The 22,455-nt window shown below is 40.0% G+C and overlaps 1 protein-coding gene across 1 annotated transcript in view; it reads left to right on the top strand.

Moving 5' to 3' along the window:
* The window catches only part of CNIH3 (cornichon family AMPA receptor auxiliary protein 3), a 44,008-nt gene that overhangs the window by 2,591 nt on the left and 18,962 nt on the right, over positions 1-22,455 (top strand). Inside the window, exons 2-3 of the mRNA XM_057382112.1 lie at positions 17,714-17,782; positions 20,331-20,378. Of these exons, the coding sequence (XP_057238095.1) occupies positions 17,714-17,782; positions 20,331-20,378 (117 nt within the window). The remainder of the gene's footprint in view (positions 1-17,713; positions 17,783-20,330; positions 20,379-22,455) is intronic.

Genomic DNA, 22,455 nt, shown 5'->3' with positions numbered 1-22,455 from the left:
AAAAAAAAAAAAACCCAAAAAAACAACAAAACCAAATTAGATACTATCAAAAACATTTACTCATACTTTGCACAAGAATTATCTCAATGTATTATTGCTGTAATTTCAGTCATATATATTAAATGGAAGAAAAGGAGTTGAAAATCCCCTTGTACTACCTTAAGCCATATACTTTGTGTTACAGGAATTTTTAAAGCCTTTAGGTTGTTCGCTGACCACATTACCTCTAGCTATAATGTCACAGCATTAGAAACATTATGTAGAAGTGTGTGATACAAGTAACAGCGCAATTTGAGTTGTTATTACAGACGATGTAATTTGACATCCTCATCTGATCATCTAAACTCAAGAACAGAGTAGTTTTCCTACTAACTATCACAGACACTTTGTTTTGCTGTCCTCAGCTCTTGTTCTTTTTATGTACAGCTTTTTATAAATTGGTTTTATTCCATTCCTAAACCATCTTGAACTAAGATTTARCTCCCTGTTAACATTGAACTGAGCTATGTCAAGTCTGTTTGAATTCCCAACAAGTCTTGACACACCACATTCATTTCTAATGTAGCTCCACTAAGTTGTGCCTCAAGTGAAGTTAACCGAAGTTGACCAAGTTGTGCCTTATTTGTCTTCAGTTAAAAAGGGATATGCTTGTGTTGAGTCCTGCAGCACTATATTCCCTTGAAACATTGGTTTGGGGTAATCTTAGTCCTTCCCTTTTTGTGATATTTTAAGATGAAAATATTTGCTTTGAGATTCGTTACTTAAAGGAAAGCTTTAAGAAAAGAACTTTTTTAAGTGGTCCATTTTATAATACCACAAAACAATTAATAAATACCAGCAACATTGCTGTTAAAAAGAAAATTATTTCTGTAGTGGGCCATCTCTTTTTCAAGTCGTACAAGCATATCTCTGCATGTGACAGCTTCATAATCTAAGGATTGCCAGGAAGTATTATGGGTGTCATGCCAGTGAAAAAATTGGCAGTGCCAGCCRGAGAAGTTGTACCACACTGGATGCTTTTTGCAGTATTTTGTGAGCACAGATGAATCCAGGAACAGCTCTTTGGCACAAGAGCTATGTGTGCTGAAAGTGATGGCAGCAACTTGAGCCAAGTATAAYGAGAATAAAGCAGCAGAACATGGAGCTTTTTTGGTTTATGCACCTTACACCACCTTATTTTTCTTTTGAGGTATGAGGATTGTATTAATCCTGATAAACTACCTTAATATAATTTTGGCTTCAGTTAACAGTTGTAAGTTCATAGGTATAATTAAAAAACAGTGGGAGGCAGTGACTGAACAGAGTAATATAGCCTAAGATTGACATGTAGTTTTAAATCAAAGCATCCTTTTTTTGCAAACACCAGGGAAAAAAGCCCTTGGAATCTGTGTTCAGWGTTGTTTCTGCTAATGGCTTTGTGTGTTACGTTTATCAGACAGCTTGAGTTATCTATGCCTTGTTTCCTCATTTGCTAAGTGTGAGTAACTGAACTAAACTGCGAGTACTGCCTGTCACTTTATTTAAGAGCTATTCCCAAAATGTCTTTGCTTTCTGACAGAAGGTGCTATTTGCATATAGGATGTTGCCACTTCTGTTATTTGTCACAGTACTGTCCTGGTGATGTGGACCGTATTTTATTAGCACTCAAGTTTCAATAGCTCATGTAAAACAATTAAAAGCTCTTCAAGAATTATGTATGTGGATTTTGGTGATTATTTGGTTTCTGACTTACTTATACTTCCTCATAAAATCCCTAGCCTAATTTTTGGTAAATTGTACGGCCTTAATTTTGAAGATACATAAAAAGCGCACAAGCTTGGGTTGACAGCAAATTCACTTGAGCAAAATATTTTGGTCACAAACCGTGTGCYGCTATATTGATATTCTCTGTGATTTATTGCTTCTGTAATTTAGGTTTGGAGGGTATCTCTCTGCCTTACCTGACACCAGTAAAGAGATCTATGAGCTAACTTSAACCTGTGCTTCTCTCCAGTAAAGGCTGCCAGTCATCTCAAATTAACCTCTTTGCAATGTTTTAGAGCCTGTCTTGAAAATACAGTAATTTCCTTACATTCTTGGGGTCAAGACTGAATTTTCTTTTGGATATTGAAGTTCAGTACTGTTCTTTATTGAGTCATTAATGCATTTTTCTGAGAATTTTGGACAATTATGTGCTTAAAAATAAAATGAGATCAAGGCTTGATGAAGAGGAGCACAAATGCTGTTGCTGTAGGTTGTACATGTACATGTTTCTTGAAGATGTATTTTCTCCTCTGAGCAGCTAAGCACATTGTCCCTGAAGGTTTTATAGTCAGGACAGTTTAAGGAATGAGACTGATATCTCCACTCTTTTTAAAGACAGAGCACAGCCCGATTGCTCTGGCTATAACATAGCTTGACAGTTCCCTTACAACTTTCCTTTCAGAAGTTTGTCAGATTAATGCTGACAGACAGATATTAGGSCAGGCAACACTGTCGAGCAAACTGTATTTTATACATTGGGAAAGAGGTATTTCTCAGTTTAGTAACCTTGTCATGCTTAAATAATAATTAAAAAGATCATAGAAGTCTATGGGCTYCAACGTAGACTTAAATATTGTGGAAAGATTAAGCAGGATCTCTCTCTGTATGCTTGGACTGTCATGATGAGATTTATTTGGAGAAAGGTTTTAAATTGTATGTGTTTGCCACTGGCTGTAATTCCAGATGCCTCACAAGTCACAGTGACTCCATTATCTGTGTAAAATAAATTACTCTGTGGAGTCTCGTGCCTCCCACAGCATGTGCAGAGAGCTATTTAAATGTTACTTGGTTGTCACATATCTGAGGGTTTTTTGGTCTTAGGATTAGTTGTAAAATCTACTTACTAAAGGGATTTATATCCAAATTGGTAAATAATGCATTTCTAGTGCTTTTAAAAAACTGCTGTGCTTGTTAATAAGCAAGGCAATATAGCTGTCATATTTTATTAGACCATGAGTAAAACTCTTAGATTGAGTCCAAGGCATTAGTTTATAGCTCATTACGTGTATTTGTTTACTCAGCCACCACACACTACATTAAATCACATTTAAAACAGTGAATTCAGACCTCAGCCCGCTGGCTTAGTGGATTACCTTCACCCCAACATAAATATYCTTTTAGAAAAGTAATTTTCAGAAGGAGGAAGAAGCTCAGCAGAGAATGTTTTCCATACAAATAACACGTCTCTGACCCATTCCTCTTCCTCAGTGCCTGTGACGTGCCCCTCATTTATAACCAGTGTGGCTGCTGACAGCTGGAGGTGACTGTCCCAGACAGTGGAACTAGGGCTCACTGGGGATAKTGACAGATTTATTCTTCTGGTGATGGTAGTTTGGAAAACACCTCCAATTTCTGTAGAAACAAAGTRTTGCTCCCACATGAAACAGGTAAGAATTATTGTTATTTCCACTCTGAAACGAGTCACTTAAAGTCACAGGATAGAGTCAGCTGATAAAGTAAAGGCAGAAGAATGTCAAATACTGTTTGATTTACTAGGTCAACTTCCAGTGTTTCACAGTTGGAAGTTCCAGTTAAAAATTCAATTTGTGACTGTGAATGGTGTGAAGAGAGCAAGATGTAATTTTGTTAACAGAATGGTTCCTATGTTCCTTGATAGTAATTACAACTTCAGAAATACCCAGTTCCCATTAAATAAATAATATAAGGTTCATAGAATAATTTTGGTTGGAAGGAATCTAGGGAATCATCCAGTCAAATGTCTTCTTCAAGACAGGCCTAATTTCAAAGTCAGGCCAGGCTGCTCAAGGTCTTGTCCAGATCACTTATGGCCGATCCATGGTTGGAGAGATGAAATACTGCCTGGATGGATAAGGGGAGAGCAGTGGGTGTTGTCTACCTTGACTTTAGCAGTGTCTCTCAAACATCCTCATAGGCAAGTGTGGACTTGATGAGTGGACARKGAGGTGRATTTGGAGCTGGCTGAATGGCTGATCTCAGTGGGTCATAATTCACAGGGAGGCCAGTTGCTAGTGGTGACTCCCAAAGGTTGATACTGGGCCTGGTGTTGTTTAACTTATGTGTCCATGGCTTGGATGAAAGAACAGATGCTCCCTCAGCAAGTTTGCTGATAACACCAAGCTGAGAGGAGTGGGTGATGCCCATGAGGGCTCTACAGCCCTTCAGAAGGACCTYGACAAGCTGGAGACAAGGGCAGAGAAGAACAGTCTGAAGTTCAGCAAGGACAAATCCAGGATCCTGCACCTATGGAGGAATAMCCCCAGGCACCAGGCTGGGGTTGAACTGCTGGAAAACCGCTCTGCAGAAAAGGACCTGGGGGTCCTGGTGGTCAACAAGCTGTCCATTGGCAGCAGAGCCCTTGGGGCCAAGAGGGTCAATCGTATCATGGTGTGTGTTGCCAGCAGGTCAAGAGAGCTGATCCTGCCCTTCTGCTCAGCCYTGCTGAGGCACATCTGGAGTGCTGTGCCCAGTTCTGGGCTCCTCAGGGCAAGAGAGACACGGAGCTGCTGGAGCAGATCCAGTGGAGGGCACCAAAGATGATTAAGGGGCTGGAGCATCTCTGTTACAAGGAGAGGCTGAGAGAGCTGGGCCTGTTCAGCCTCAAGGAGACACAACTGAGAGGGGACCTCATCAGTGTCTGTATCTGAAGGGAAGGTGCCAAGGGGGTGGACCAGGCTCTTCTGGACAACTACTAAGCAAAAGGATAGGAGGCAAGGGGCAGAAGCTGATGCACAGCAAGTGCCAGCTGAAGATGAAGAGGAATTTCTTTACTTGTGGGTAACTGAGCACAGGAACAGGTTACCCTGAGAAGTTGTGGAGTCTCCCTCACTGGGGATATTCCAGAACCATCTGGACACAATCCTGTGCYTTGTGYTCWGGAATGAYCCYGCTTGAGCAGGGAGGTTGGACCAGGCAACCCATTATGGTCCCTTCCAACCTGACCCATTCCGTGATTCTGCTAGTCTGAGAATATGTTCCAGTACTTTACTCATTTCACTGAAAACATTGTTTTCTTACACATGGCTGGAATTTCTGTGATGCAACTTCTGGTTTTTGTCTTATGCCTTGTCTTCTTGGTGCATTCCCCTGAGAAAAACTTGGTGCTGACATTTGTGGAGCTCACCCCAGGAAGCTGAATGCAAAACCATGGAGCAAATCCTCCTAGAAACCATGCTAAGGCGCAGGGAAACTAAAGAAGTGATTGGTGACAGCCAGCATGGCCTCACTAAGGCCAAAACATGTTGGAGAAATTTGGTGGCCTACAATAGGATTATCAGCGTTGGTAGATGAGGGAGGAGCAACAGGTGTCATTTGCCTGGATTTGTGCAAAGCATTTAACACGTCCCACTCAACATCCTTGACTCTAAACTAAGAGACGTGGATTTGACAGATGGACCACTCAGTGGATAAGGAATTGGCTGGATGGTCGCACTCTCGGAGTCGTGGTCAACAGCTCGAATATTGAGACCAGTGGCAAGCGATGTTCCTCGGGGGTTGGAATTGGAACTGTCACTGTTTAACCTCCCTGGTGTCATGGAGAGTGGGGTCAAGGACACCCTCAGTGGGATTAATGGCACCAGGCTGTGGGGTGTGGTCAGTGTATGGGAGGGAAGGGACACCATCCAGAGGGACACTGACAGCTGGGGACCTGGGTCTGTGCACACCCCGTGACATTCACCAAGGCCAAGTGTGAGGTCCTGCACCTGGGCTGGGTGATCCCAAGCTCAAACATGGGTAGGGTGGGGAATGGAATGAGAGCAGCCCTGAGGAGAAGGACTCGGGGTGTTGGCTGATGAGAAGCTCAGCATGGCCTGGCAACGTGTGCTCACAGCCCAGAAAGCCAAAAATGTCCTGGGCTGCATTGAAGGAGGTKTGACCAGCAGGTCAAGGACGGGATTGTCCCCCTCTGCTCTGCTCTCATGAGAACCCACCCCCAGAGTGCTGCCTCCAGCTCTGGGGCCATCAGCCTAAGAAGAATGTGGCTGTTGGAGTGGGTCTAGAGGAGTTCCACAAAGATACTCACAGGGTTGGAGCACCCTGAGAAGGCTGAGAGAACTGGGATCATTCAGCCTGGAGAGGAGAAGGCTCCRGGGAGACCTTCTAGCACCTTCCAGTACCTGAATGGGACCTTCAAGAAAGCTGGACTTCTTACAAGGACAGGTACTGACAGAACAAGAGGTAATGGCTTTAAAGAGACAGAGAGCAGATTTAAATTCAGAGAGACATTTGTGCACCTTGTGAAGGCAGGACAAAAGTCTTTACATTTTTCTGTACTTCCTATTGAAAAGGTATTGCAAGGATTTATTTTAGGAATGTCATTGTGGAAAGTTACATTAAAATCTGAAAACATTTACAATGGAAGTAGGTTTTCTCAGCAAGATACTGCTGAACTTGTGGCTCCAGTTGTGATATGTGAACACATGAAGCAGAACATAAGGGAGCTGAAGAATTGCCATCACTGAGCTCTTCCATTGTACACTGCTTGAAACTCTCACCAGTGTAACAGGTCATGAAAAATCCGAGTTGTTTTTGGGTCCTTTTGTATTTCTGTGCTTTTGCAGGTCATGTCATATTCTAGCTGTCAAAGATAGGTTTGGGTTTTTTTTAAATACATCTGGAAGTCCAAGCACATTGCTTAGACTTTGGAGCAACCAAAGCTTAAAGAATTAAGGAGAGCTACAGTAAAACGGTGAGAATTAACTTATAGTCCTTGTAATTATCTCAWAACAGATAGTGTGCAAGTGCCAGGCATTGTTGATAAAAGCTCCATTTTTTAAAATGGAATGACATTTGTTTTTTTTTAATGCATTTAAATGCCAACCATCTTCATGCTGTGTGTGAGTCACAGTTTCAAGTGTGTAATTGTTTAGTCAATCTTCTGTTGCATTATTATTTTATCACAGTATGCGTTTGGGCTAAATAGTTCACATTGTATCACCATCTAACTAGAAACTTCTTTATACATTCACAGAAGGGGCATTTATAAGCAAACATAATGAAGGCTCCACTGAAATCAATTTGATTGCATGTGCTTCAGAGTCACTCTTCCCTCGGTATTATATAAACACTATTAGCAGATCCTTTAGAAAAGTGATTTGCTGATCATCTAAGTGACAGGTCTGGTTGGAGCTGTGCTGAAATGTATACTAATCCTTAATCACGCTCCTGTAATTAAACCAAGGASTATCATGAGAACATGGCTGAACAGATGAGGATGCTTTTTGGGTTGCTGTTATTTTAATCTCAATTTTTGGTCACTTTTACCAGCTGCTGTGTCCCTTTCCCTTGCCTTTTTTTTCTGCAACCATAGCTGCAATGATGCCACGTTGCTTTAGCCCTGCAAACACAGCAATGTGGCTGAAGGCCATTTTACATGTGTGTGTCTGTCTTGGCCTTGGAGTTATTTCCTCTGAGTTCTGCCTGGCCTCTTTTTGGGAAAGAAAGAAAACTTGGGAAGATCTTTAATTGGGTAATCCCTGCCTGATGCTGCCTGCTTTAGAAGAGCCTCTGCTCCATTGCCCTGCATTTTGCTGGTCCAGCTGGGCTCCTGCTGTAGAATTCGTGTCTGCTGGAAGCTTCTTCCTGAGACAGCATTAGTAGGACCTCGCTGCTGAGTGGGTAATGGGAAATAAAAATTATGTGGGAAGGGAGAAAATGGGACTGTGGGAGGTAGGACTTCAGGGAGAAAGATGTGAAGGAAGGAGTAAATAAGAGGAAGAAAATCCACGTATGAAAAAAAGGACTAAGAAGAGGGAAAATTTCTATGTTCTCATTCTCATTTGGGAGGCAGATATTTGAGCAGAATACTGTGCCTGAATCCAGAAGGTGTGGTTAATTCAGGTGGTGGATGTTTTTGGACAGCTCGTTTAATGTGTCTTTTGTGTARGCATGGTGTAATGTGTGACATGCTTGAACAGATTTTTTAGTGACAGAACCCAGATTCCCTTATACGTCTGCTAGATTTTGGTGAATGTGCATAAATCACTGCTGGTAGGAMTGGAGAACACTGGAGGGGGGGCTGAAGTAGCAGCAGTGATGTGAAGCCTGCGAGGAAAAGAAAGGAGCATGGCRGGGGAAGGAAGGTAATGCTTCTCCCAAGCATGTATTGCCATAACAGAAATTTAAAATATTGAAATAATATATTGTAGCAATATGTAGGAGTCTTTGAAAGYTCAAGAAAAGAACAAATTGTGTTGTGATGATAAGATTGGATGCTTGCTTAGAGATAGCACCAGCCAGCTGGCCAGTCTCTCACCTATGACTTTTATCTACTGATACTGGGAAGAATCCTCTCTTTTGATCTCATTCTCTTACCTTCTTCTTTGGGGCAAATATTTTTTTCTAGTTGTACTTATTTTGGTACATTTTCCCATCTGTTTACTACCCTTTCCCTGAATTTATTTTGCAGAAGCAGCCTGTTTATTCCTATCTTTGGATTATCAGCTTTGTGCTGTTAACTAATAGAAAAAGTGCTGCAGTGCATTTTGAGAATAATTTATGAAGATGGAGCTTTGTGGCTTTAATGCATCTGTGTATTTCCCCATGCCTATCCCCCATACTGTAATTTTGATGAGAATAAAAAGACTAATAGAAACATTGCATGGGAGCACACTGAATTTAAGGTGGGATAAATTAGAAATAATTTGTAATTTTGAGGAAAAAGAAGGGCAGGAGAATAAACCCTGTAATATCTATAGATAGCCAGTTACATTGCTTCCAGACAGAATAAGCCAGCTATTGGTCCACTGTAACCAGACCACCACATTTCCTCCAAAGTTCTGCACCTGGGCAGCTTCTTGTTTGGGCAGCAGGTCTTTCACCAAATCATGTCTAGCCTGTCCCTGATTTGGTGTGGAAAAAGCTGGATAGTGAAAAATTCAGCTTATGCAAGTAGCAGATGTAYAAATCTGTAGTGATGCATCTGTGATATAGAGGCAGTGAGAAAAACGTTGGAGTTGTTTAACTTTCTACTGTGTTTTCTCAGTTGATACAGAGTTTAGTATAAAGAGAAGCAAGGGCAAGTCAGTGCTATCTCTTKTGCTAAAAGCAGAACTCCCCAACCTCTCCTGAGCATGGATAGAAAATAATTCTGCTTTCATCTCCCTCTGCTTGGTGGAGAGCTCTGCAAACCTGTTCATCTGCACTAGATATTCCCTGAAWCAGAGCCACAGATCTGAGCTTGACACCTCAGCTGTAAAGCCTGGTTCCCAACTCCCATCATTTTCCTCTTGGCCCATTGAAGAGATCAAGACTAGGGGTGAAGTCTTGGCCTAATTTTATACATATGCTCATTCAATTTATCTGCACATGTGGTCTTTGTTTGCATCCTTYCCAGGGCCAAAGAAAAAGCTGGTGCAAGATCTGTATGACCTTTGCTACCTTGCTTTGAWCAAGGGACTGGAGCATCTCTCTTAGGAGGAAARGCTGAGGRAGCTSRGTYTCTTCAGCCTCAAGAACAGATGACTGAGATGGAATTCCATCAATGTCTGTCATTCTGAAGGGAGGRTGCCAAGAGGAAGCATCCAGGCTGYTCCCTGTAGTGCCCAACAATTGGACAAGAGGGAATAGGCAGAAASTGATGCACAGGAAGTTTCACSTGGAYAAAAGGAAGAACTTCATTGTGCAGTGACCGAGCACTGGAACACATTACCCAGAGAAGTTGTGGAGTCCCCCTCACTGAAGACATTCAAAACTATCTGGATGCAATCCTGCACTGTGCTGTGGAATGACCCTGCTGAGCAGGGAGGTTGGACCAGATGACCCCACTGTGGYCCCTTCCAGCCTGACCCACTGTGTGATGCCCTTTCTTAGTTTGCTGAATGTGTGGCTGTGACTGGGAGTCTTCATAGCAGCAAATTGTTTGCTTTTCARCTCCTGGCTATCAGATTGAGTCAGTACCTAAATAACAAGCGATAACATTCCCAGTAATGACACATCAATTTGATGACACTGGTGCTCCGTGACTAACTGATCTCGGGGTTTTGGTGCTGAACTGAAGAGATCAGAAGYGGTTAGATAYGGAAATGTCTAGAAAGGTTTTGATCTTATTATTGAAATAAAAAACTCTGTTTGTTTAATAAAGAATCCGCATGAAACACTCCATTGCATGTAGGAGGAGGAGACCATATGCAGGAAGAGAATATTGGCGGTGTGCTTGTATCAAAAGTACAAGGAGTGTGGGAGATGTATATTCTGTTCTTGTTGCTTCAGAGATTCCACCTGTATTTCCCCCAGCCTACAATGATGTGTAGATTTTGTGCCTTTGAGGCTGGTGGAAAACACAGTCAAATCCTCTGTAAGATTTTATTGGAAAAAGGAGAAGAGCACACATACAAACACTTGGGAGTGCCAACCATCCCTGCTGCCTTTGCTTCAGACCCTGACATTAATTTCACCACTGACACATGGAGTCTTCAGTCAACTGAAGTAGAAGAATTGTGTCTACCACACTGAATTTAAATAAACTGAATTATTGCATCTCTGTATAAAAAAAAAGCTTTCATTCTATTCAGAACAATGTGGTGTATTCACCAGTCTAGGTGCTAATGGAGAATGTGGGGTGTTTTTTTCTTCATATTGGTAACAAGTGTTTGTGTCCCAGTGAGGGGTGAGTTGTGGGGTGTGTCTGATTCACAGAACACTGCTGGTTTCTGAACTGGTTCCCTGTACTGAATGCAGTAAAGTAAAGTTTAAAAAAAAACAAACAAAAAACAAAAAGAGAAGAATCGTGACAACAAAATGGTGAAATCCTTTGGGGAGGGAAGGAAGGATGGCAGTCTGGACTTACCTTAAAAATTCCTCCTCCGCTTGCGGTCTGTTTGGAAATGTGTTGTAGCTGCAGGGAGCAAAACTATTAACCTATTTAGAAGCAGGCTCTGTACAGCTATATTAGCATCATTCCTCCTGCACAGCTTGCTGCTTGTCTTCCTTCTCTTAGCAAAATGCACTTTATTTGTGCACAGCTGATTTTTGTCTGGCTGGATTTCAGCTGGTGTAGACAGGAAGASAGTGAGTGGGTATAAAGTTGTGATAAAAGCACAGGTCACCTCTGTCTKTGGTGAATCAGTGGGACATTTGTCTCTCTGCTGCAGGAGGGGGCTGACAGCTCTGTTGTRGAAGGAGGTTGACATCTCAGTTTCAGGATGACTGGACAAGGTATTTAAGTGTCTGTGGTGAGCAAGTGAAATCTGTGACCAGAATCCTGTTGTTAGCCAGTAAAAACTGCTTCATCTTGCAGTTGGATAAAATTATTTTTAAAAGCCCAGTTCATAGCAGTTGTAAAAATCTGTCAATAGATGCTTGTCAAATCATYCTTCTGGAATCATTGTGAGCACTACAGAATTTTGCAGTTGCTGAGGGTAGTTTAATGGTTTTGTCAAAATTAATAACAGGAATTCTCTGCATTCAGAAATCGGGTTGCTTTTTCAAATTGTAGTCTGCAGTGCTGCAATAATAACTGGTAGCATGGACATAGTAACTTTCCAATCTAGGCACTCAAAGCTCTGTACAGTATGGTTGTGTTCCCAAAGACAAATTTCTGTATTTTCCACGATGTGGATGTAGCTGTTCGTGTTTATACTAGTAGATGGACTACTGTAGGTGGCTGCCAAATAGTTATTCTGCATTCTTAGTGGTTTCTCCTGCATTTCTCTGCAGGCTTGGGAATCTGATTTGGTGTAGCTGATGCAGTCATATTGCTTTTGTCCGTTTGTATAGGGTTGGGGTGGCTTTTAATTTTGTTTAACTGTCACTTGTATAGTTTTTATCTATGTAGGTATAAATATACCAATGCAGGCTGGCTTGTTTGTGTACACATGCTCTCAGCAAGAGAGCCTTCCTTAATGGATTTTCATCAGTATTTCATTACARTAGTACCATTATACATCCATATTTCCATAGGTATGTAAGAAATCCTTYTGGATCATCTTTACAGAATGGAGATTATACATTTTTAAGTTTGTATATTGGACTTTCAATTGGAAAAATCTTAGGATCTGGCTTAAATACTTGAGAAATTGCAGTAAAATTTTCATGACTTAAGTTAGCCTAGGTTTCCAGTTAGAGCCTAAAAGGTTTAAATCATGTTGTCCTAAACGGAACATCCTTTTGCAGACAGAACTTCAGTAGAGAGATGTAGACTGGGTGCTTAGGTGTTTATGCAGCCCTGGATGGAGCCACATTTTGGATTTCGGTGGAGGGTTGTTTGATAGTGGCAGCCTGTGAAACTCAAGTTAAGTAGAGAAAGGAAATGYCATACAATTGTTAGTGTGAAATCTGAGAAATAGAACAATTTTCTACCCTTGTGTGACTTAAAACCATTTGCAACCTTAATCCAAAAAGGCTCTGCWTAAAGCGGTGTTCTGCTCTGGAGATGAACAACAACACGATAATCAGAGAGATGTGCATGGTTTCACTTCTCATGTTATTAGTGTACTGACAGTATTCTTTGTTTCCCCTAAATTTTATGTGGTACAGCAATCCAGAGGCTTTTCTTCTTCTGCCCCTGATTCTGTAAATAATTTAATTYCTTTGAGCTTCATTTTTCCCTTTGTGTAAAAACTGGAAATTATATTTTCCTTTGTTAAGACCTTCATTGCCTGGAAGGCAGATTTCTAACTGTGAAGCATTGTTAGTTATTATTGTTTACTTTATTCATATGAGGTGAATTAATAACTGTAATACTCAGGAAGTTAAATACTTTGGGGAGAGAARAGAGAAGAAAGGAATACTTTTCATCTCACTTTCTTCTCTGCCTTTATTTGGCTCTATTGTTAAGGTTCTCATCAACACCAGTGTTTCAGATACACTGAAATGTCTGGCAAGCTACATGGGGAGGTATGATGGAAACTGAAACTTGGGACTTCTTTCCTTTTTTAATAGGAGATACTTAACAAATGGATATAGACAGGAAATTCAACATGACCAAAAGGATAAAGTTCTCTGGAATCTGACGCAGGTTGCCCCTCCATCTCTYGTGCTTGGTAGCATTAAGCAGATCGGTTCAACCAGAAAACTAAGAGGGAAGAGCAACTGTCTTGAATCAATGTTCACCAACCACATAGCTAAATTTCTTGTTTGGGTTCATTTCATATCATGATAAGAATTGGGTAGTAAGAAAWAGGTTTTCTCAATCTGTCACTTGGTTGATGTCCCTGTTCTCTGTAGCTCCTTATGGGCTCCCTTACTCCATCGTATCAAGGCAGTGACTCCCCTTCCCTTCCAGGTCCTTTTCCATTCTTACCTGACTGGCTGTCTCACATTTTTTCAGTTGCTGCTTCTGCCCAACAAAATGCAGCAAAGCACCTCAGCCAACTTGCATCAAAATGGATCAGCTCACGGTTCAAACATGATATCCCCAACACAGTTAAAATTACTGTGCATCAKCTGCTGGGTGGGCATGAAGTTTAGGAGCACAGCCTGCTCCTAATGCTGTCTGCCTTCTGTCCATGTGCTGACTTGCAGTCAGCCTGTGAACTGTGGGTCTGGGCACGGTGAAAGCTGCCTGTGAGTGTGGAGGGGGAGACAAATTGTCTAAAGGAGCCTTTAAAGACAGTTTCTTCAATATGGGACTGTGCTGCATTGACAGGGTGGTGGCAAGGAAGCATATGTTAGGTGTTACTGTTCTGTTCTGTGGTTAGTGTGGTTGTCATCAAGTTCTGTTTTATCTTAACTTTCCTGAGATGCCAGTAAGCAATAATATCCAACTTCTTTGCTGTCACTGGATTCACACCCACACCAACTTCACTGCCACCCTAAACCACCACGTTATCAATTAAAATATGTTTCTGTAAGAGCTCAGTGATTTTAAAAAAAATCTTCCCTAAAAATGAGWTATCACAGCTAATTTCTAGCATCAAGTGAAATTTTCATTTTGATGGGTAAAAAGTTTAGAAAGAAAACAAAATTCATGTTCAGTCTTATGAGAATACTTCACTATTCAAAGTTGTTGTGGTTTCTCTGATAAGCAGAAAGAGTGCAGGTAATGAAAACAAATTTTATAAATATAATTGCAATTGCAACATGTATTGTCATCACGACCTCATCGATGCATTATGTGTATAAATTGGGGCAAACTCCTTGCTGACTTATATTTGGAGTTACCAGATTTGCAGATGGTGTGAATCACCAGAGACTGCAAGCAGTATTTTTATAGAACTGTAGTTTCATTAGGTGGAAAACACACGTACACTTCTGTCACCAGGGAAAAGCATGGCTAGGGCAGTGGCAGAACAAACTTCCTGCAATGATTTGCAATGTGGATTCACAGGGAAAATTCCCCAAGACAGAAGGCAGAGATTGGATGAACGATGGATATTGCAGTGACCTGTTTCTGCAGTAATTCTAAATATTATTGGTAAACATGATGCCTTTTTATTTTTTTTCCCCTCATGAGGCTTTGCAAGTCAGCAGACAACTTGGTGGGGTTTTTTTCTTCAAATTCCTAAATGAATACTATATAGTCTTTATTCTCTGTTAATGAAGCTGTGTACAACATTAATGTTTACTAATAGAAATAAACTCCTTTTTTTGTAAGACCAGTCCCTGGCACATGTTTCTGAAATTCTGTTCAACTTTGTGAATAGAGGCTGGTCATCTTTCCTTGGAACAGTCTGTTCATTGTGTGGCCTTTGGAGAGATGGGGTTGCTGATGTCCATGTGTTTGTGTATCATCTGTAGTCTTAATTGCCACCCTSGATCAAATTAGATGGGATAACTAAAATATGATGAATGCCTTATAAAATACATTCATTTACAAGGGTGAAACAATGCCATTTCTTGTGAAGGGCCCTGACTGGGATCTATTACATTGTTTGCCTTGAGATGAAGTGCTCTGCTCAAGATGCTGGTAAATGTGTCGCTTTGTGAGGTGAAACAGACCCTGAACACATCCAGATGCTGTCCCAGAGCACTCAGCACCTCTGGTCAGTGGATGTGTGGGAATCAGAYGGCTCTGCTGCATCCAGCTGAAATAGGAACAGGCAGGAAAGTTGTTCCTGTGGCTATGGTCAGAGCACTGCAACTCCCATGAAAGCATTGTGAAATACTAAATGGAGACAAGTATTTGGTTATTTGGGGTTTGCATGGAAACATGGCAGCTCCAGACACTCAGGGCATTAAGCTGCTACAGAAGGCGAGTTGAATTAAAAATTGAAAATTGTTTGATAATTGAAAGAGGGAGATGTTTCCTAATTAATTATGTAAACCCCACTGCAGCACAGCCCAGCTGTATTTTCAGTAATATAAAATAATTTGTTGCACACTTGCTCAGCGTGTTGTGAGCAGCTGCTAATCTTAAGAAGCTACAGCTTTACTCAGTTGTGGTTTAGATTTAGGACAAACAACATTATGAGATTTAGAAACAACAACAACAACAAAAAAAAAAAAAAACAAAAAAGAAAACAAAAAAAAACAACCCATCCTACCCCAACCACAACAAAACAGAAAAAATACACTGCCCCAAAATGCTTTGGGAGTTTCTTCATATTCCTCTTATTCTGAGCCTGCCTAACTTGAAATTTTTTTACTCTAACTGAGAAATGAGAAATAGGAATGTGCTTTTCCATAAATTAAAATAGATGTCTTCACATCATCACTAGACATATTTCTGGAGATACAACAAAATATAAACTATTATGGAACTTTTTTAAGATAAAATTATAAGAATGGAGGAGGGTTTATTTTTGTCAGCCTCCTTCTAGAGAGACACTGAAAGTTTTATTAAAGAAACTTTCCTCCAATTGTGTGTGCTTGATACCAAACCTCAATCTCTTTTAAATGTAGCAGGAATGTATCTTAWTGTTGTCATAACTTGCAGGCGTCTCAAAAGGTTTGTCTGTGAGACTGTTGCATTTACACTTATTGTTTCTGTGAAAATCATGTGCTTAATACCTATCAGATGTGTTTCAGTGCACTTACATATAGAAAAAAAAGAGAAAAATTTAAGGACATATAAATGTGAAGTATAATTGAGGCTAACCTCTTTTCCATCCTTCCCCTTTCTGTCAGTGCTGATGCTGATATCCAGTTGCAAAGAGATACCCAGTTACATGTGTGTTTGACTTCAAGTGGTTGTAACTGTCTGAGCAGTGGGATCAGCTGGAGAATATGAAGACCTGTCCAAGAAGTATTAAATAGGTGTAGTGAGCCTTATTCTTCACAAATGTACTGCAAGCCTCTCAAAGCTTCTGTTGGTTGCTCTTTTACCATTGCAGATCTAATTCATAACTTGGAGAGATACTGCATCTGTAGGGAGAAATGCTTCACTTGTAATCACATTTTATAGTTCCCTTTGCGGTTTATTCTGCTACTTTGACTTGTCATAGTTGAATAAATGCAATTCTGTGGAGTGCTCTTGTAAAATGCCACACTTTTGATTTTTAAATGTGCTTCGGTGTGACGAATGCAGCATTAGAGTGGGATGTGGAGCAGTGCTGAAATTTGTGGATTGTAGCTCTGGGTTTTATTCTCGAGCCTCTCACCAGATTATTATGATCCAAGAATAGGCCATTTTCATGTTTTCTGCTCCTGCCTTCCATCTCTGTTAAATGAATGTGTTTTGGCTCTGCAGCAGGTCTGTGCTGACACCCTGTTGGTTCTTTTTTGAGCAGCCAGGCAGAAAAGAGTCTGTAACACATCCTGGAATGGCTACTGCACTCATCTACTAATTACCAGACTGCTACCTTGTGCTTCCATCAGCTTTTCTTAAGAACAGAGACTTTGAGTTGTTAAATGTCTAAACAGGACTAATTGTTTTTAACATCTATTTATTTGATGCCTGTCAATGAGCTTTCCTTCCTCATGTGAAGCAGGACAAAAGCAGAAGAAAAGGTATTACTGGAGTGTAAACATGAAGTTAAGAATGTGCTTTGAGATCTTTGAATGAAGTATGCTGAGGAGTATTGCAGCAGTTTTCTTTCCAAGGAAACAGTCGTCYTAGAAAACACTAGCTCTTCACTAGATTTAATATGAGATTTTCYGTGTCTTCCAAGAAAATGCTATCAAACAGTATTATTTTTATGGACAATTTATCTGTTGTACTTTAAAAGCACCAGAAATTACCGGGGTGTCTCAATCCATCTGTTAATGGAGGAAAGCAAAGGACCTGAGCAAAAGATCTCCCTATTAATGAGGTCTGAAATAAAGTCCTAAAATCTGACAGAATTTATGAAGGGCATGTTTTCTCTAGAGTGCTTTACCTTTTAGGAGTTTGCTCAAAAAAGCTGCTTAATGAATAGCAGCTTAATGGTAAAACTGATACTAATATAGAATTAATCTGAAGTAGATTTAACAACTAATAGATTGTTCATTTACTAAACCTGGATCATCATATTTGACCCATCTCTGTGTTTTAGGCAGCCAATGACTTTTTCCATCAAATTTGGAGATGTATTCATTTGTTTCATGTCATGTGGAACTCTGAGAAAAAATTCTTGCTGATATGAGGGAAGAAATATGGAAAGTAGCAACACTGAAAAGGCTATAGATATGATTTTACAGAGTGACAGATTAATGAGTTCTAGGTGTCACACGTAGGAGTATCCCWTGTTTTGTTTTAACTACTTAGTTCTAAAGGGAGTGTGTTGGGGAAGCAGTTTTTCCATATTTTCTCTGGAAAGCAAGGAAGGGAGGCAATGCATCTCATTAATCCCTTCAGGAAAATAAGTGTTTGAATGAGCATTCATTACAGGATTTGAAACAATTGTTTTTTCAGATAATTGCCTTTGATGAACTCCGGACAGACTTCAAGAGCCCCATCGACCAGTGCAACCCAGCCCACGCAGTGAGTACAGCCGGGACCCGCAGAGCTGGGCTGCTCCAGAAACGGGGAGCACTGAGCTGGCAGTGAAGGATGAGTGTGGAAATGAAGAGGGAGTCTCCTGTGAAGTCAGCTGTGGTTTGGAAAATTGATTTATTGGGCCAGTCTGAGGAAGCCAGATGGTGACTTCTTAGGCTGATAGCTTTTCTTTTTGCTGAAGGAGGCAGGAAAGTAATTTGGAAATTCAAAAACTGAAGAATGTAATGTGATACTAATGCTTTCTTTTTTACCTTTTCCTTCTGTGCCACAAGTTTTGCTTTTTGAAATACTATGCTTAAGCTTGGGATGACCACCTTCTCCCATACTGKCTGTATCAATGAACCGCAAGAGATGCATGACTGGACCTCTCTGTCCCATGGCAGGGCTCTACATTCTCCTGTGCTTTAGGAATAAATACCATATTTTGCTGCATCTGCTATGGAAAGTCAGTAAATTCCTGGGACTATAAACTCAGTTTTAAGTAAAGGACAAAAAATGCAGCCTAGTTTGAAGCATATCAAAATGCCCCTGTTAATTAAAGCTGCGATCTAGGGTGATTTAGCTGACTACAGCTACATGTGTCAGTTTGTACCACCAGAACCAAGAGCAGAACTTGGCTCTCCACCGTCTCACTGGGAATGGCAGTGATTATGACAGGTGCTGAATTTGATCTCTACTGAGTATCAAGTTTTTTAATTGCCTACAATTGATAACCAGATTTAGTAACTAATACTTTGCCATTTATCCTTRTTTCATAACTCAGCAGAGGACTTGTACTGCTTGGACCACTTATGATTTTAAGCATAAACTTTATAATCTTAGAATAATTTATTTTTTTTACTGTTCACTAACACATAAGCAAAGAATGAGAAGAGAAGAAAGAAATTATGTGAAGAAATGGAAAATGTAGATGTAGAATACTTCAGTGGATGTAAACTGATTTTGAATTTACTGGAAGTAATCTGATTGTCAATTCACCTAATCTGTTTTTACTTCCCATCTTGAGAATGGCACACTGAATTGATATGTACCAAATTCCAGTAAACTGTTTGCTTTCTCAAACTTGAGATGCTCTATTGAAATAATTTCATCTTATTTTAAAATGGTAATGGAATTGGTCTCCATGATAAAAAGAAGTTAACAAGTCCCTTTTTCAGACATATTAGCAGTGCAATCAAAAAAGGAAAAATAAAGTTTCTAGTAAAGCACAGCAAAGTGTTCTGTGATTGGTTTACATATTTAACYTCTATGAGATTTTCTAGCAATAATCTCATGTTGCTTTCTTCTGCATAGCATACATGTTGAGGCCATTTATATTGTCATAAAGAGAAGATTTTTAGCAGGCATTTCTTGTATCTTTGGTCAAGTGTATTTTCCATTTTCCATATGCACAGTTTCTTGTGCCCACATTCCATTTATTTGGTGGGATAGTTTTCTTTATTGCRCTGTAAAAGGAATATAAAATTTCTGACTCTGTTTTAGCTCAGAGGCTCCAAAAAGAGGCGCAGTATTTTTCTGGTGCCTATCAAACTGCCACTGCCTCATCACCTTTCCAAAATCATACCTCTTTTTAAAAATGACTTAAAYTTGGGGACAGGAAAGCAAAAGATACATTTCTTTGAAGACTAGAATTAAATTCGCCACACGTTTGAGTTTTGAAACATTTGAAATGTGAAAGGCTTAGGGAGAGTTGGCTTCTCACATTGGTATAGTACATTACCTGTTTAAAAAAAGTTMATTGGAAAATTTTTTGCTATGTGTAAATGAAAATATCAGATCGTTTTCTGAGGACAACAAAYCCCTTCTGCCTTCTGCAGTGTAACTAAAAGTAGAATCTTTCACAGTAACTCCAGTGATGGGGGTATGCAGTAAAATTTGGTTTTGCTGGTGAGCTTCTCATTATGAGCCATTGAAAASAGAGCCTGTCTTTGATTTGTCTTCTGTGAGTTGAGCTTAGAACATCTTTTGAGTCATGATGCTCAATTACAGTGATTTTCAGTATTTATGAATGCATCTGTTGTTTAAAGTGGCATTTCTAGAATATTTCAGATATTTTTCACTAAAGTGTTAAATTCTAGTATCACATGTTTGGGCACCATCTTAGGGATAGGGGAAGAGCTACCATACAAACTTCATTGTTTTGCCCACTCAGATTTATCTTCAAGTCAGAGGTYGGGTACCTGAAAATGCAAGACCAAGTCTTTGTGATATAAATTGGCACAATTGGATAGAGCCACAAATGCTGACTTAAAAAAGAGTTGCAGCCTCTGGCTGAGGATTAACACAGACTTGAATCTTCAGCTGGTATTGTTACACCCAGTGACAGATGAAAAATAATTTACTGGGACTTAGAAAYGGGAAAATCATTTGGCTTGCAAGTAGTAGGTAAGAAGTGAATGCTGTCATTTCAGATTAATAACATGTGTCATTTCACTGCATTAATTAAAACATTGACCCCTTGTAATTGTAATATATTGTCTTCATTTATAACACCGGTTAATCTCCTGCCTTTTCCCCCACTTTTTCTTGACAGAGGGAGAGGCTGAGGAATATTGAGCGGATTTGCTTCCTCCTGCGAAAGGTGAGCATGAACCAGCTGAGGATTTGTGAAGTTTGTGAGAATTAAAACAGTCCAGTGGCCACATGCATTTATTTTCTCTTTGATCCTCACACTCTATTGATGGAAAGCTGGATTCTACTGAGAAGTGAAAGTCATGATGACCTTGTAAGAACAGAGTAAGACAAATTATAAAAGGCTGACATAATAGAGGGTGTCTGGATGAGAGCTGAACTTCAGAACATCAGCCCATTTATTTTGGAATAAGCTTTTCCAAGGTGGTGAGTGGTTTTGCAGCTGCAGCTGAAGGTTCTTTTATAGTCCTATAAAATTGCTGTTATTGTTGTAGTACAGGCTTTAAAAATACCCTTTTTTTGAACAGTGGTTTACTACTTGACATGCTGAACATTTTCATTAATTAGCTATCTAATGTTTAAGGTTGCTGGTTGATGAAATAGGAAAGTTGAAATATCGTGTATTTTAGCTTGGCACAGGTGAAAAGCTCAGTGCTTCAGTTTTTGAAGGATTTGAAAGAGCTGATAAATTGTGGGTTACTTATCTGTGGCTTCAAAGAGCATTTTCATAAACAATTTTTCTTTCCCTGACTGTGTCCCATTGAAGTAGAAATAGTTACATTTTCAAACTATTTTATTCTATGTGTCCAACTTGTGCTCTGCAGAGTGGTAATGAAGGCACCTAAATTCTGYATTTTTCCTTAAAAAGGTCATCACTGAAGTGTGGACTGCTGAACGCACCCCAATCAAGCTAAGACATAAATTCAGATAGTGTTTTAAGAMACTGCTGGCCTCATCCTCAGAGGTTTTGGGACAGCCGGTGCTGGGGATTGTTGGTTTGGGCTGATCCAAAGGCAAAGCTGTGACTCCATGCAGAACCTATGGAATGTCACCCTCTGAACAGTCAGAGCCTGAGTYGTGTCTCTTTGGCACCTCTACAAGCATGTGACCTTTAGGAGCCTCATTTAAGAACTTCCTGAGACTGTTTACGACACTTGGGATATGAAAATAAGGGGAAATACTTACCACCAAGAGYTTTCCACTTTATCAAATAGGCAGCCAGCCAGTCTCAAGCTGTGTCCCAGTTTCTTGGACATAAAGCAACTGTTGAGTGGTAATGGTTTAATATATGTGAGCCCCATGGGAATGCCTTGCCTGCATCAATGTTTAATTTTTATTGAGCCTCAGCCTCATTGTGWGCAGCAAAATGGAGCATTTTGGCTAATTGCAGACTCTGTATCCATAAGGGATTGGTTTGCTTCTGGTTCACTTAAATGGTTTGTTAATTCAGCCTCTTCTTCAAAGTTCTTTGGGGACACATTTGTTTTAATTGAGAGATTATATGCAAGAAGAGGAGGGTGCAATAACTACAGAGATTTGTAGCCTTCAAATCTGACAATCACTAAAAATAGCTGTGGTTTATGTAGCACAGAGGAAAATTGAGAAAAAACAGTAAAGAATTGAGTGCCAGCTATATTGATGCAGGAAAATAGCAGTTAGGATGCTTCCAGCAAGCACKAAATATATCCTTCAATATTGTGTGGCTTTAGGGTCTGTTTCTATGAAACAACAGCATACCTGTTTTTCTGCGTCTTGAAGTCAGGAAGTTATTTTAAAGGGCTTTGAAAACAGTGGTATATTGCTATTTATGACATTAGATCTTAATCCTTAAGAGCTGATGTAAATTTWTTTTTTCTAAGAGGTTGTAGGTTAGCTATAAAAGTACATTCAATTTCATTATATGCTGGTTGAAGGGATTCTTGGGAATTGTTAAGTGRGCATACAATATGTCATTTAATCTGATCGCAGTGAGCAAAGTCTTTTTAAAAGATGTCTTTTTGGGTTTATCTCCAAAATACTTGGAAAAGTTTATTGTCAAACAGTGACCAGGTATGTGATATTTCACCAGTTATTGCATAACTTATGTAATTTATTTGCATTTTCCARAATAGAATTGAGTATGTAACTGTTCCGCAGCCAGGCACTTTCTGGTGTTTGCTTTGGGGAAAATGTCTCATATCATTAAAACAAGCAGGTTTTGTGTGAAGCAGATATCTATGATGCTGGCATGTGCACACGCAGGAGCA

The sequence above is a fragment of the Malurus melanocephalus genome, unplaced genomic scaffold (assembly GCF_030028575.1).
Source record: "Malurus melanocephalus ecotype Western Australia unplaced genomic scaffold, MMel_1.1 scaffold_549, whole genome shotgun sequence".
NCBI lineage: Eukaryota > Metazoa > Chordata > Aves > Passeriformes > Maluridae > Malurus > Malurus melanocephalus.
The sequence above is the reverse complement of the archived record's forward strand: the minus strand, read 5'-3'. Positions and strand labels throughout refer to the sequence as shown.